This window comes from Podarcis tiliguerta, assembly GCF_965153285.1.
Source record: "Podarcis tiliguerta genome assembly, chromosome: 5".
Lineage (NCBI taxonomy): Eukaryota > Metazoa > Chordata > Lepidosauria > Squamata > Lacertidae > Podarcis > Podarcis tiliguerta.
This window is the reverse complement of record NC_139538.1, coordinates 29,384,407-29,400,031: the sequence shown is the minus strand read 5'-3', so window position 1 is coordinate 29,400,031 and position 15,625 is coordinate 29,384,407. Positions and strand designations below refer to the sequence as shown.

The following is a 15,625-nucleotide window of genomic DNA, read 5'->3' as shown; positions in this document are numbered from 1 at the left end:
ACGGGGCAGCCTCATCAAGAGAAACAGCCCAAACTCAGACCGAAGAAGAAGAAGAGTTTGGATTTGATATCCCGCCTTTCACTCCCCTTCAGGAGTCTCAAAGCGACTAACATTCTCCTTTCCCTTCCTCCCCCACAACAAACACTCTGTGAGGTGAGTGGGGCTGAGAGACTTCAAGGAAGTGTGACTGGCCCAAGGTCACCCAGCAGCTGCATGTGGAGGAGCGGAGACACGAACCCGGTTCCCCAGATTATGAGACTACCGCTCTTAACCACTACACCACACTGGCTCTCAATAGACCGGTGAGTCTATTCTATCTCTAGTCACCATGCGTTGCAAGAATCAGCTATAGGACACTACCAAGTATAATAAAAACAAAGAGATCTCCTAGAAAGAAGCCCCATACATTCAGATTTTAACAGGGACTAAGCACACACAAGGGAAAGGGGATTTCACAAGCTAGGCCACTAAAATCTCTTACCCAGCAATCCTAGCTCTAAAGCCAAAGCGCTCAGCTCACATTGTGTGAAATAAAGTTTATGTACTTCACAACCTACCAAACACGTAAAATTCATACGTTAGCAAACTGCAGCATCATGATGACTGGAAGGCTCCTAGCGCAAAGTCATAATCACAAAGTGTGCTGCTCCCTCACAGAGAGGAGCCAAATGCAAACTAGGGGAATAGAGCCGTTCAGCTCCCCAGAGACTCTTAAATGAGATGATGTTGTATGAATTCAGATCTCTGGTCACGTGAGTGTGAAGTTCTTCTGCATAGCTAAGTGCATCTCTCTAGAATGTGGAAATATTGTGCCACCAACTGGTGGCAGCACAGGGATGCTGAAAGCTCATAGAAGCAGAACAGGTTCATCTCTCCCTGGTTGCTAATGAATTCTAGTGAGCTTGTGGAGCACTGAAATGAATGGCTTGTTTCAATCTATTGCACAGTAATCCTCCAGTGTGTGAAACTTCTCTCAAAGTCCTCTTCTTCTTTTAAAACTCCTAGCATTAGTCACTAGTCCATAACCTTATTTGCTCTCTTGCAAACTACGTTTAGCCTTTCTTTTTTAACACTAACATAAAAGGTAGTATAGGCAGCTGGGGTATCTACACAAGGACAGAGTCGTTGTGCAGCATACAGATAGTTCTTTCGTGTTATTTCAGAAATAAGGCACTTAAAATAAAATCGAGAACAAGATTTATACTTCAAAAGTCATATAAAGAATTCTTCTTCCTCATCCTTTCCATTTCCAGGGCTTGTTTTGGATGCTCCCAAGGGAAAACCTGATGGCACCTGTCCTGATTCTTTATTCCTCTTGGCAATATGTGAGGACAACAGATTGTTTCTGCCCTCAGAGTGCAAGCTGATCGTGGAGCCTGATCCTGTTAACAAACAGCAGGATGCCTGAGACTGGAGAAGCGCTTTCTGTATGTCTTGTGAAAATCTATTTAGTGGCGAATCGCTGCATTCGGAAAGGATCACTTTGTTGCCTGTGTCAACATTAGTCTCCTCCTCCCTTTGACGAGGCCAGAGTTCATGACTGGAATGTCTCAATTTAGTGGCCAAGTTCGTTTGAGAAGGGCCTAAGCCCTGCAGAGAAGAACCTGCTGGTCTATATGACTGGGATGAAGAGCAAAAGTTGCTTGGCGAGTGACTGCAAACACTTCCCGGAGCATATGCAACTTCTCGTGAGGATTTGCTTTTATTCTTCATAGCTCGAACGGTCCGGTTTTTGGGCTGCACTGCAATTTTTCTTATGGCCAGTGGAGATGGACTGGAGGAGTAGTGAAGGGGCCCTTCCTCGTGTTCATGGCTGTGCCAACTGGAAGAGGAGTCTTGATTCCCAGTGTGCTTTGAGTTGCCTTGAACCTATAAAACAAAAAAACGAGGTTAAGCATCATCCGTCAGGTGATCTCCACCTGCCCCTGTGGAACCATCATCCACAAATCAATAGTTAAAGAGGCTTCTACCAAGAACTTTAAAATCATATCCCTTTCTTGAAGGACAAAAACTCATGGAACAAGGTGGCGTAAAGTGACGTATTATGTATGTTTGTATTTTTCTTATGAAACTGGCATAGATAGTTTTTAGATTCAATACAATGCTGCTGTTACAAAATGTGATGTTATGAAACAGCATTATATTTGGTTTTTCAATGGACTTTAAGGTCTATTAATCCAAACATATACATGTGAGAACGTACAAACACGAACTATCATTAGGACACCACTTGAAAACAGTATTCAGTGAGGGACATGCTTTCTAATGCTTTAAATCCTTTTCGTGGAAGCATTTCTTGTCCTTACGGCAATCCTTATTAATCCATCAGGAATATATTTTGACTTAACTCCCCCCCAAAACAATATTATTCTCTGAATGGACAGAGGAGAAAATGGAAGGCAACACACAGATTTGAACAATTCCACGCCAGAGCTGAGTGATGGACCCAGGTTCATATTCAGTGTTATTATTGGCATACCTACATGGCAGATTCATGCTCGATAAACTTAGCACCTTAACTAGAATCACAAAAAATTCTCTTGAGCCTCTCACCTAGTTGATTCACCAACTTGGTCATCTCTGGATTTCAAATGGCAGCTATTTTTGTAAAGCTGAAGTATTTTGTACTTCAGAATCTGATTCTCAAGGTTGACCTGCCTAACGGGTCCCAAAGATCCTTAGACTTTGTGCTGAGGCCCTTGCTCAGAATATGCTTACCCCCATTTCATCATCAGATTGCTTTCTATGTGAATATACAATTTCTCTATGTTCTCTCTTCCTTCCTTTGTCTTCTCTTGGCTCACCAATAGAATGAACAGCCCCAGACTCTTCCCTCTTCTTTCCTCTGGTTCCTCAGCCCTTGTTGGGGTTGAAGACAATCTCTTTCCTTTATTTCCTTCTTCTGCAGTCTATAACTCTTTCCTCCACCTTCGTAAAGTCTTTCCTTTGAACTGGTGTCTGCTTTCCCACTCCTGAGTACCCTCCCCATTGGGACCTGCCTCTAAAGTCTCCAGATGCAGCATTGTACCCAGCAGTTGTCCAGAGGTTGTGGCGTCCTAAGAGTGCTGCCTTCATGCACCTTCACTTCCAGTTGAGATGTCTCCTTGTCATATTAGACTGGTTGAGGCATTTCATGGAAGCAGCATTTGCCAGATATGCCCCACTCGCAGTGAGATGCTTTTGTTGAGCTACAGAACACAACAAACCATAGCCACGAGGTGGCAGCCCATGAGCAATACTTATGGCTCTGATGCATTACCTTAACACTGGATGTAGATGTAAACCAAAGCGTTTTGTGTTATGAAAGCAGTTGGAACAGGGTGGTCCTCCAGATGATGTTGGACTCCCAACTTCCATCAGTCCCCCCTATCAAGTATGGCCAATGATCAGGGATTATGGGAGTTGTAGTCTACCATACAGACAGCCACAGGCTCCCAGCACCTGACTTTAAAAGTCTTTTTATGAATACAGATTGGTAAGAGATGAAACACACGGCACCAGTTAAGATATACCAACCATGTACAAAGACCAAGAAAAACAAGAAAAAAGAGAGAGTGTGTGTGTTCCTGTTACTGCCCCCAAACTACAAAACTCCCTAATGCATTGGAGTTGGTCCATGCAGTTAAGTTCACAAACATTTTTCACATATAGCTATAACAGTGATTTGTGGCATTTTCTTAAAGTGTGTTTTGTAATACAGTGGTACCTCAGGTTACATAAGCTTCAGTAAGAGCTGTTCGACAGTGGAATTTGCTGCCAAGGAGTGTGGTGGAGTCTCCTTCTTTGGAGGTCTTTAAGCAGAGGCTTGACAACCATATGTCAGGAGTGCTCTGATGGTGTTTTCTGCTTGGCAGGGGGTTGGACTCGATGGCCCTTGTGGTCTCTTCCAACTCTATGATTCTATGATTCTAGGTTACATACCCTTCAGGTTGCAGACTCTGCTAACCCAGAAATAGTGCTTCAGGTTAAGAACTTTGCTTCAGGATGAGAACAGAAATCATGCTCTGCTGGTGCGGCGGCAGCAGGAGGCCCCATTAGCTAAAGTGGTGCTTCAGGTTAAGAACAGTTTCAGGTTAAGAACGGACCTCCGGAACAAATTAAGTACTTAACCCGAGGTACCACTGTACACCCCCCTCCCTGGGAGACTTATTTTTTCAAAATAGTAACTGACTTGCCGACAAGCATGCTGAAGTCCAGACACTTCTCAGAAGAATTTTACCATGTTATTTCTCTTTTAATGGCTAAGGGCAAAGCAAGTATGAGGAATTTTAATTCCTATTGGACTTCCGCGATACGCTTCCCAGTTTCGTTGGAGTAAAAACCGTCGTTTTAACGTTGTGACTCAGGATGAAGGCAGGAGAGAAATCCCAACATAAATATTCAGCTTTAACTGGGGTACAGGAACATGGGCATCCCCGTTTTTAAAAGAAATAAACGCAAAAAGGGGGAAAGGGTTATGAATAAATTCAGACAGCATTACGATCATAATTCAAGAAACCCTCAACAACAAGCAGTCTAACAGTGTCTGCTGCTGTGTTAATGCAATATCCAATGCAATAAAGAGAGGTTCATCGGCGGTACATAGGGATATGCCTTATGCTGAGTCAAGACCTTTGGTCCATTTAGCTCAGTATGGTCTATATCAATTGGCAGTGGGTCTCTAGGGTTTCAGACAGAATTATTTTCCAGTCCTACATGGAGATGCTGGGAATTGAACCGGGGACCTTCTGCATGCAAAGCGAATGCTCTGCCCCCTGAGCCACGGCCATTCCCCCTTGCAGATTGCGCCCACCATTTATAAACCAAGCAATACCTGAAACAGGATCTTGTTCCCTTCGTAGTCTTCGGTTTGCCACCTAGTGCTGCTAATAGGAATGCAGGGATTAGGCAGAAGCGGCACCAGCTGTCCGATTTCATGCACCTTGAACTGCAACACCGAAGACTCCTTCGAGTCAACGCATATTCCCAGAGGCAGCTGCTTCAAGCAGAGCTGGACCGCAATGCTCTCCGTCACGTACAGTACGAAGGCACAGAAGCTGCTTTTCTGCACCGTCGCTTCCTTCTGCAGGATCGTCTCGTAGAGCCTCACCGCATCGGCGTAGTTATCAAAGCTACAGTAGAGCGTGACGCGCAGGATTTCCGTGCCGTAATGAACCTGCCTCAGTCCCCACACGGGCATGTGCTCATCCAGCCCATAGAAGTCCTGGTCGTCGAGGGCATGGGAGGACAGCTTCCTGCCGGCAATCTCCAAGTGGACTCGCTGCCATGGCGGGCGCTGGAAAAAGTCGTGGACTTGGAAAATCCGCTCTTCCCCCAAGTCCTCATGCAGGAAAAGTAGGACAGATGTCCCAGGGAACCTGGAGCTCCTCTGGCGGTACGTCTCATAATACTTAATGGGAGAAGTGCGTTCCGACACAAGGAAGAGGCACACGTCCAGGCAGATCCATTCTTGAAGCTGATTGAGGGCTTGCTGCAAGGGCAACGCGTGTCCACATTTGGCAAGCAAGTGCACAGTCATTACCAATGAGTCTGTCCTTCCATCCATTGTATAGTGACCTTGAAAACACAAGGAATAACACAAGCGCTGCCTCAGTGCCTACAGATTAAGGGATATCACACATGGCAGCAAACACAAAAGAACAACAATTAAACTCTGTGCTTCCCACCAATTCCCACTTAAGCTCCTCTATATGCTCTGCAAATCTCAGAATGGCACTAACACAAGAGATTAATCTTCTTTTTATTACCTGCACACTGGATGTTAGAAATGTGATAAGACAAGGGTGGGGGAAATCTCGCATCTCCTAGCTCCCAAGCTCTGTACTTAGGACAACTATCTCACGTTTGCAAATCCCCCAAATCCAGACCAGATTTTCTGTCATGGCAAGATATTACACAACCCGTGTAAGCCACCATCTCTGTGCAAATGCAAGGTGATGTTTTCAAAGGCTCAGTGCTGTTTTCTTCTTCAAATCTCTATGCCGTGTGTGTGTGTGTTTGTTTGTTTGTTTTTACAAAGCAAGCATTCTTCCTGAGACAACACCCTTCTGTCCTGTGCTGATAAACCTTTTTTTTTAAAAAAAAAAGGTGAAAGAGACATAGGACAACTGAAGAGAATCCAATGTGGATGCCGCAGATAACAGATGTCTATCTCCCAAGAAGCAATTTCAAGAGAGAAAAGACTTCAGGGAAACTGTTTCTAAATGCTGCCTTTATGCATGGCTATTGCACATGCTGCCATCTGGCTCTGCACCAATTATTCCAGAGGCCTCATTTCCTCACAGCAATCTCAAAGCAAAGTGTGAGTGTATATGCGTGTGTCAGAGGGAGTTTCCTAGAAATGTAAGCTGTTTGTTTGTTGCCTAGCTACCAATGTCATGGATTTGAGATCAATCCTGAAAGTGTAAAACACCTTTGGTTCAATCCTTTAGAGCAGCCTCCCCCCCCCCCAAACCTGGTGCCTTCCAACAGTTTTGGACTACAACTCCCATCAGCCTCAGCTGGGTAGGAGTTGTAGTCCAAAATATCTGGAAGGCCCCAGGTTGGACATGGCTGCTTTAAAGCATTTAAGCAAGTTTTATTGTTTTATCCCACCTCTCCTCCAAGGACCCCAGGGTGTCTTACAAATTCTTACACACACACACACTTTATTTTCACAACTATCCTGTGAGGTAGGGAGAGAAAGCATGTAACAGGCTCAAGGTCACCCAGCGAGCTTCATAGCTGAGTGGAGATTTGAACCAGGGTCTCCCCAGTCTTAACCTTCCATTTCTGCCAGCTACAGCCCTAGCCATGCAGGAGTAGCTTCCATGTGGCTATGTTAACATTTAAATGATTCAGTGGGACGGTCAGGGCCAGTTGAGTGACGTCGAACCACAGAATGAGCAGCCCTGGGGAGCTCCAATCCCAGGGGAAAGATTCATGTGATTAGGCTGGAAATCTGTGGCTGCTTTCTGAAATGATTCTGGTCCCCATCTGTAAAATAGGTACAGCAGTGTCATGCAAATTCTATGCAAATTAGAAATGTCACGTGCAAACTAGAACAGCTATATTGCAAACTATGTTTTGTTTAAAGAAGGAAAGAATAAAAGTGATAGAATCATTGTTTCCCATTCTGCGGATGTCCTAGATGCACGTAAAGCAAACGTGAAATGCTAGCAAATCCCATTCCCAAGTCATTGCAAAAGGCAAACAAAAGATGGCCCCGCTTGCAGTGTTGCTTAGATACAACATGCTTAAAACTATCTTTCTGGGGAGCTCCTAAAGCAAAATGGCAGGAGAGGGGTAGAGATCACACAATACAACAATTATCCCATTATCAGTAATTACCACCTGCTTCCTGTTTTCCTGTACAACCTTCCTGTGGGGGAATATGCTAATATTCTATCTTACTGAAAACCCTAATTTTCCTAAATGTGAATGCAGCAAAGCAACTTGCCCTGTTTCCCTAGCTATTACTCAGATGGGTTTCGCCAACAATACCCCACCCTTTGGCGTACGCAACTGTATTCTTCTCTCTCCACCCCAACCCCCTCGCCCTCCTTTTTTTTTTTTTTGCTTTCTTCTTTGTGTGAAGATTCTGTGACACCCGCACTGAGCTGGGGGAAAAGGGGGAGTGCATATTTTAATAGCTGTTTTTGAGGTAAGAAGGGCCATAGCCCAAGGTTTAAATCGCATGGTTTTGCACACAAGAGATTCGATTCCAGGCATCTCTTGTTAAAAAGATGGCAGCATTGGGACTGGGAAGTACCTGTGCCTGTCAGGATAAGAAATGTAAGGCTAATGAGCTTGAGTCACGACATAGCTCACTATTCTCCATCTTGATGCATTTTTTAAAAAATTACCATATTGCTCTTTAAGCTTAAAGTATCTGCAAGTCCAAAGTAATTTTTCTGGACAAAGCCCACATGATCAATATCCCAATCACTGACTACTTCCACTGAGAGGAGAGGAGCTGGAGAGAAGAAACAGTACCTATTATAACTTTCACCAATTCCGTATCACTACGTTTGCTTCGCTCATCTAATTTCCCAGTTATTTGCTTTAAGGAATGTGAACATACCTGATCCTCACCTTCCAGAATACTGTATGATTGGAATGAAGTTTTCATTTAGATTTCGTATTTCTTCAAATGTCATTTCATCTGATGTTAGTCCTACTCAGAGGACACCCATTCAAAATAATTGACATGACTAACTTGGGTCTATCAATCTCAATAGGTCTACCATGAGAATAATTAAGTTCCATACAGTCCAATGTTCTCTGTGCAGGGGAGGAGGCAGGGGGTTTCTAATAGTCCTATACAGTGGTTTAAAATTACTAGCGACCTAAGCAAATTTTAATGATTGTTCTGTGTTGCTTTTAAAGGTCTTTGTATTGCTATATGCTGCCCTAATGTTCTGCAAGAGAGTCGTATATAAACACTTGGATAAACAAAAACACTTTAGGATAACCAATATAAAACACATATTTAAATATGAAATTTGCAGATGGCAAAAAGCTGCAGAATGCAAAAATGGGGCAGAACTGACTTATGAATTAGCACACAAAATTGATATGCACCAGACATAAACTGATCCGTTCATCCCTGCTTGCTTTACAACATGACGCTATGCATATTTACTCAGATGTACCGTATTTTTCGCTCTGTAAAACACACTTTTTCCCTCCTAAAAAATAAGGGGAAATGTGTGTGCATCTTATGGAGCAAATGCAGGCTGCGCGGCTATCCCAGAAGCCAGAACAGCGAGAAGGATCGCTGCGCAGCGCTCCCTCTCACTGTTCTAGCTTCTGGCTTAGCCGCGCTCTGTCCCTTCCCCCACCTCCCGCAAAAGCCAGCAAGAGCCGCACTCCTTTTGAAGAGTAGCGCGTAGCGTGTGTGCAGCTCTTGGGGCTTTTCCCTGAGGAGGGAGAAGGGCAGCCTGTCACTGACACTCCACACGGCTCATGAAAGGGAGCGCTGAACAGAGCCTGGGATACATACAGGCTCTGCTCAGCACTCCCTTTAAAGATTTTTTTTTTTCTTGCGTTCCCCCTCTAAAAACTAGGAGCATCTTATGGTCAGGTGTGTCTTATGGAGTGAAAAATACGGTAATTCCCACTATGTTCAACAGAGCTCACTATGTTCAACAGGGCTTACTCCCAGATGAGTATGCACATGACTGCAGCCTCATAGAGCAATCCTAAAGCTCAATCCACCACCTTGGAACAGGTTAGGAAGCAGCAATTGTGTCCATTTTCTGAGATCCACCAATATGTATTCTAACTACACCTACCAAAACTGAAAGTGGGTGGAAACTGCCATCAATGAGATCCCCACTGGCAACAGAATAGGGATATTTCTGTGGCGGGGAGGGATGGAGCTGAGCTGACTAAAGACCCACTGTGACCCAAGTTCAGCAAGTTCATCTACCAGTGATGGGCTTGAACTGGATCTTTCTGCAAAATGGGGAAGAAACTCACCCACCCCTACCTTGCAGCCTGACTGGCTTTCACAGCAGGGCTTTGAATGCAGCTGTGGCGTCACCTCTCCTGGACGGGAGCCAGGATCGCTCCCTTGTACAATTAAGATGGATTACAATATTGAGCATACCAAACAGGTAATGCAATACTTTTTAGGCGCTGCAATTCAACAGACCCCAAATAACTATAAACTGATATTTTTTAATTTTTACAAAGCCCCTTTGAGCTAACACTATTTGGCTTGTGTTAATAGTTTCATCCTTTCTATTTGAAAATAAAAAGTTTAAACTCTTAATAAAAGTTTGTGGCTTTCTCCACTTTAGAGTAGAAAGATAAAGGCTATCTTTATGGGAGCAGCAGGCGCACATACGCACATCCCTCTGGCCTTCTGGTTGTAAACAGCTCATGCTTTGTCCTCACATGAAACACACCCATGACAGCTTTTCTAATTGGTAATTTATACTGCAGCTGGCATGACATTGTTCCTTCCGCCTCTCTAGGCGGCTGTTTGAGCTGTTCATGGAGCCTCAAAAAGATGGTCCCTTTTCAAATTCTAACCCCGGCAAAAAAGAAAGAAAATAAGAATGAAAGAGAGAGAACCAAGTAAATTTCACTGGGATGGTAAACACAATAGCTGGGAGTAGCGTTCCCAAAGGATGAAACTTCCCAAAGTATGAAGCTTGACTGTGCCTGCCTATGTGCACAATTCCAAGCCCAATGCTATCTTAAGCCAAGGCCATTTTGAATTCCTGGGGTGTCTCCCTAACGTCAATAGAAAAAATATATTCCTATTGTATGGACATAATAAAAAGTATATTTGAAATGGGCTGAGCACTCCAAACTGCCTTACATCTCTCCTCTTGGCACCAGGTTGATTTGCTGATGCGTATGTACTAAATATATGTCCATCGAGAAGGAAGCAATGCTAATTCACGCCAGTCTGAGTCATTTGGAGTTCTTAGCATTTTCAATAAGAATTGCACTTGGGGATGATGTTTGGTACCAGATCCCATAAAGCAGAAAACCTTCTTGGTATTCAGATAGCTGCTAGAATTACATTTGTACCAATTTAAGGCTTTTATACTTTGCAGACTGCAAGGAGAATGGAAAGAACCCAACCAACTAAAGTTTCTGGACTAGTTTTCAGGACTTCGGCATCTAATCTCTGGCATCTCTTCCTTAATCAAAGCATATTTACTGAAAGGAAATGATTACTTACTTGTGGCAAATGCTGTCAATCCACTGCACTGGAACCTGAAAAAACAGAAGTTATTGGTACATTGGTACATATGGGGTACATTGGATAATCTAGTCCAGCCATACCATATTGATTTTACTTAACACGGGTGCTTTCCAATGGGACAGTTCCTTTATGGTGAGATTGCCAGCTGATGCTAGGACTGCTTTAAGCAAGTCATATGGGCCAGGTACATGATGCCCCACCCCAAAATGCCCCTCACACTACAATTAGGCTGAGCAGGGAGCATACTTCAGTCACTGTTCCCAGGGAGGTGGGGAAATCTTCCTGCAGAGTGCTGCTGGGGAGGGAAGAGTTAGCCTAGCTGTTGGAGGTGACTTGAACTACTCTAGATGAGAGTTTCCCAAACAGCTGTTTGTGGACTACAATTCCTATTATCCCTTACCACCGGTCCTGCTAGCTAGGGATGATGGGAGTTGTAGTCCAAAAACAGCTGGAGACCCAAGTTTGGGAAACTGCTCTAGATGAAGCTCAGCCCAGGACTACTATGCGTATTGATCAATAACTAAATTACTTATTTTATACACCACTTGATTGTGTAAAACAAAAAAACAACAACCCAATTTACCAAAAGATGAAACAGCAAAATCAAGAAAAAATTGCAAAGTACTTTGAAACATACAAAAGTTAACATACTAAAACAGATTAAATTTACTTCAACTTTCAAAGTCCCTTCCAAAAATTCTATGATTCTAACACTTAAAACTTTTTAATCACTGCCAAACAGACAAAGCCAATATGCCAAGAGCCTACTGTCACTGTGTAGCCTGCCCCATCCATGCAAGCCCCCTGGCCTGTACCCTCTTATCATACTTTCTTGCGCACAGAAAAACGTGCGAGAGTCAGTAGTTATCTCATAAGGATGAATGCCTTCCCTGACTCTTGCCACCTGCCAAAATTCTATGCTTCAAAATCTCTGTGAACAACAAGAAGAAGACGACGACGAAGCTGTGAGAACTTTGGGTAGGACCCCAGTTTTGTGCTGTTATGGTAGAGGGGTTCACACTTTTCATATTCCTGAGCAGAGGCTGGTTCTTTGTATCAGGGATGGACACAAGGGAAATGGCAGCCCATAGCAAACACCAAATGCCTGTGGGGTTCTTGTAAAGAATGATGGTCTTTGTTAAACATGTACAAGTTAGCATGGTAGTTATGTTATTAAGCAAGAGTAGATACTCCAATTTAGATAGATCAGTTACATCTCAACCGTTCAAATATCCAAAATAAGAAGCTTTAAAGGCAGATTTGCCTTTGCTTTAAAAGAGAAGTAAATTCAATGTTGATAATAGTTTGCACAGAAAACTGAGGACTTCTGATTTGTGACTCGGCTTCTAAAGATCACAGCAATGTTGCTACCTTACTCTCGTCCTCCAGATCCCAACTCAAAACGCACTTCTTTGAGGCCGCTCGTTTAACCCCTTACTGTGCAACCCTACCCATGTCTACTCAGAAGTCCATTAAATGGAATTCACTGGGGCTTACTCCCAAGTAAATGGGATAAGGGATTGTACCATTAGTCTCCCCCCTCCCAGTTGGGTATGAAGACTAATGGAGCAATCCTAAACACCTCTACTCAGAAGTGCCATTAATAATCACTTCAAGGTTAAGTGTGTATAAGATTCTGTTTTACATGAGTAACAAAATTTTCTTGCCTCTCTCCAACTTCTTGATCTAAATTAAGAGATTATAAGAGGCTTGGCAGGAGGTACTTATATTTTGCTTATGTTGCTTTTTAAAGTGCCACACACCCAGGTTGTGCTATGTTAATAATGATTTTATTTGTTCCCACAGATAGGTCACTTTTTACCATCACAATGCCAAAACAATTGATTAATAGCCATATAATCTCCCTTCTCTTTCCATCCTCCTTGCCCTTCATCACCTCATTTTCTTGGAGACTGCAGAACTGTTCCCATAGCAGTTCTTAGGGAGCTGCAGGCAGGGAAGCCAGGGACCAAAGTTAAGCACAAGTCAAAAGGTCACATTTCTCAAATAACCTAGCCAAGAGGATGAATAAGGACAAGCTACCCTGGTAACCTCTTGATATATTACTTCTTTGCAAAATGGGCTTTCTTTGTTACATTTTTATTTTTGCTTTTATGTACATCATTTTGTTAAGATTCTGTTTAAAAAATACACAACAGATTTAGCCAAATACAAATGTATGTGTGTATAAAAACTGATACTGCAAAGTTTCATCATATGGCCCTTTATCTGCTCTTCATTCAACAACAGGACAACATGGCAAACCCACTTTGCACCAAACAGTAAGAGTAAGCAGTGATGGACTAGTGCAGGGATCAGCAACCTTTTTCAGTCGTGGGCTGGTCCACTGTCCCTCAGACCATGTGGTGGGCAGGAATATTTTGAAAAAATAAAATAAAAATGAACGAATTCCTATGCCCCACAAATAACCCAGAGATGCATTTTAAATAAAAGGACACATTCTACTCATGTAAAAACACACTGATTCCCGGGCCTTAAGCTGCCTAACCCTGGACTAGTGGTTTCTTTGTAATAAGTACACATCCAGATTTTGGAAGAGTGAAGGATGTGCACATACCGTAAGTGGAAGACAAACGGGTTTTGGGTGTATGTGTGTGTGTGTGTGTGATGGGAAGAGAGAATAAACTGCATATCTAGCAGTCATTTGAAAAACATTTTTGGGGACAGTACCAATAATGCCTGGTGCATTGTGCTGCAAGCTTAACAACACAATCCTACACATGTCTACTCAAACTAGCCCCAATGAACTAACCCAATGGAACTTACTCAGAGGCTCCTATTCCAAAGTAAGCCTAATGCTGCAATCCTACACACTCTGGTGGAAGCAAGTCTCCGTGAACTCGTAGGGAAAACCTCTGAACAAACATACAGAGGATCGCACTGCGCTTCTCCTTAAAGTGGTGAAAGGAAAAGTGGAAGTTGTTATTTGCAGCTAAAACTTGATCAGCAAAGGACTCTTAGAGACAAACACTATGGGAATAAGGCTATCTATAGATACTAGTCATGACAGCATTATTATTATTATTATTACTTTCCCACTCTTCACCATAAGATCTCTGAGCGGGTCACAACAATGTAAAAATACAGTATCATCCCTGTGTCAAAGACACCTTACTAGCCTCAACTAGCAGTTGATGGTTGATCCCATGCTGTGTTAGTCCAGCAAAGTTTCAGGAGTCTCTTGAAGACCTTTCTATGCAGACAAGCTTTTGTCTAATTAAACATCTGCAGTCACTTTAAGTATTCTTTGCATTGCTTTTAATGGTGTTCTGTACTCACCACCCTATTTTATGATATGAAAGCACAGAAATACTTCTATAAATGCATGAACAGTGACCATTAGAATCAGTTAAAACCATTTACAATCCGAAAACTGTATGTTAAGAGCCCAGGCATCCTGCCTCTGAATAACAGTCGTTGGAGGAAAACAGCAGAGGGAGAAGACTACAGACCTCATGCTCTTGTTTTCGGGCTCCCCTAAAGGCATCGAGGTGGCTGCTTTGAGGGCGGAAAAGATGCCAGACTAGATAAGACCTTTGGTTTGAGGCAGCTTCTTCCACCCTACCCGTTTCTCAGCCCCATGAGATTACTTACACCAGCTGCCTTTGGCTGGTGGGAAATGACCCACTGCCAGGTCACACAGCCTGATCGAAGGTGGATCACAACAGCAGCACTGCCAGTGGGTTAAAGGTGGGTTCTGGGTCTGAAAAAGCTGGATTTTATTAATGGATTGATTTGATTGACTGATTTTATATCTCGCTTAGCCCAGCCGACCTTTTCGCAGTGCAGGACCCAAGGCAGGCTAAATATTCAAACACACTGACTAAAAAATACACAATAAATAAAAATATTGGGGGGGGGACCAATTAAACAAGGAATCCTATGAAAAACGACCCTGAAAAAAACTTTAAAAAACAGACTCACGCCACTTTTACAAAGTAAAATATTTAAAGCTGCATTTCTTTCCTGCTCCCAACTTCAATCCGGTGGATAAACAACCACCATAGCGCTCTTCAGTTCCCTGAGAGACTAGGAAGGGCCGGGCTGGAGGAGCCTGTATTTTAAGTTTTTGGCAAGCCTGGGCAACAAAGTTGGTAACGTGAGCTTTGGGGTGGGGGGTTAAAGGAGCACCCCCCCCCCGCCGGGAGGAAAACCCAACAGGCGACGCCTATCGTTCCCGTTTCCTTGGGAAAAGCACCCACCACGCATCCTCGCTGGAGAAAAGGCAGGAAAGGGACTCGAGATACAGGAAGGAGCAACGGCGGAGTCCGAAGAGCCGCGCCGCAGCCTGGATACCAAACAACAAACGCTCGGGCCAGCGGCTCCAGCGCTTTACTCCGGCAGCCCCGCGCCTACCTGACAGAGCCAGCGCCCGGCTCCATGGTGCCTGCGCCGAAAAGGCGCCCCGGAGCCTCCTGCGCCTCCTCAGCCAAGCGCGCCTGCAGCCCATCCTGCAACAAGTGAGCCGGGACGCCGGCTTCGCCTCTGCCCAAGCCACGGCCCGCCCTCTCCGCGCGCCACTCGGAGGCGGGACTGCCGCGCTCCTCGCGCGCGCCCGCGCCGTGTTTTAGCATCTGCTCGCAGGTGGGGTGGGGGGGGGGACGGACGGACGCGGCCGCCTCAGGAGCGAAGCTGCCCTTCAGCCAGTCCCAAATCCCCCTTTGCTAAAATAGGGAGGGGAAAGGGCCATACGTAGGTCGCTGGGGGTTGTGGGGCACCTGCGTGGCGCACCAGGCGGCGCTAGGCCGAATCCTTCCCACAGGCTGGGGAACTTGAGTCAGGTCCTTTTGGGCCAAAGATCCTGAGGGCCACACGCCGGCGGTTGGCGGACCAACCAAGGCAATGTTGACTCGCTCCTCTCTAACCCTGCAACTCGCCTGTTCTGCAGGCACTGCTATT

At 44.4% G+C, this 15,625-nt stretch overlaps 1 protein-coding gene across 3 annotated transcripts; it reads right to left on the bottom strand.

The window, feature by feature from the left end:
• Positions 1-302: 302 nt before the first annotated feature.
• Positions 303-15,214, bottom strand: FAM124B (family with sequence similarity 124 member B). Of its 3 annotated transcripts, none has more exons than XM_083442799.1 (4): positions 15,083-15,214; positions 10,682-10,716; positions 4,814-5,556; positions 303-1,869 (listed from the first exon to the last, which is right to left on the bottom strand). In XM_083442799.1, the coding sequence occupies exons 1-4, from the start codon at positions 15,106-15,108 to the stop codon at positions 1,213-1,215; spliced, it is 1,461 nt and encodes a 486-aa protein (XP_083298925.1). In that variant the 5' UTR covers positions 15,109-15,214; the 3' UTR covers positions 303-1,212. The 3 variants fall into 3 exon arrangements, with proteins under 3 accessions (XP_083298925.1, XP_083298927.1, XP_083298926.1); XM_083442801.1 differs by having other exon boundaries at positions 4,814-6,975; positions 15,083-15,156; XM_083442800.1 differs by lacking the exons at positions 10,682-10,716; positions 15,083-15,214 and adding an exon at positions 9,102-10,021 and having other exon boundaries at positions 4,814-8,622.
• Between the last annotated feature and the right edge of the window lie 411 nt (positions 15,215-15,625).

What these genes read in the sequence shown, in the direction of transcription:
- FAM124B (XM_083442799.1), bottom strand. Translation starts at nt 15,108, where the DNA reads ATGGAGCCGGGCGCTGGCTCTGTCAG. An exon ending in CCGGGCGCTGGCTCTGTCAG is followed by an intron (nt 10,717 to 15,082) that starts GTAGGCGCGGGG and finishes CTGTTTTTTCAG; the next exon opens with GTTCCAGTGCAGTGGATTGA. An exon ending in ATTGACAGCATTTGCCACAA is followed by an intron (nt 5,557 to 10,681) that starts GTAAGTAATCAT and finishes TGTGTTTTCAAG; the next exon opens with GTCACTATACAATGGATGGA.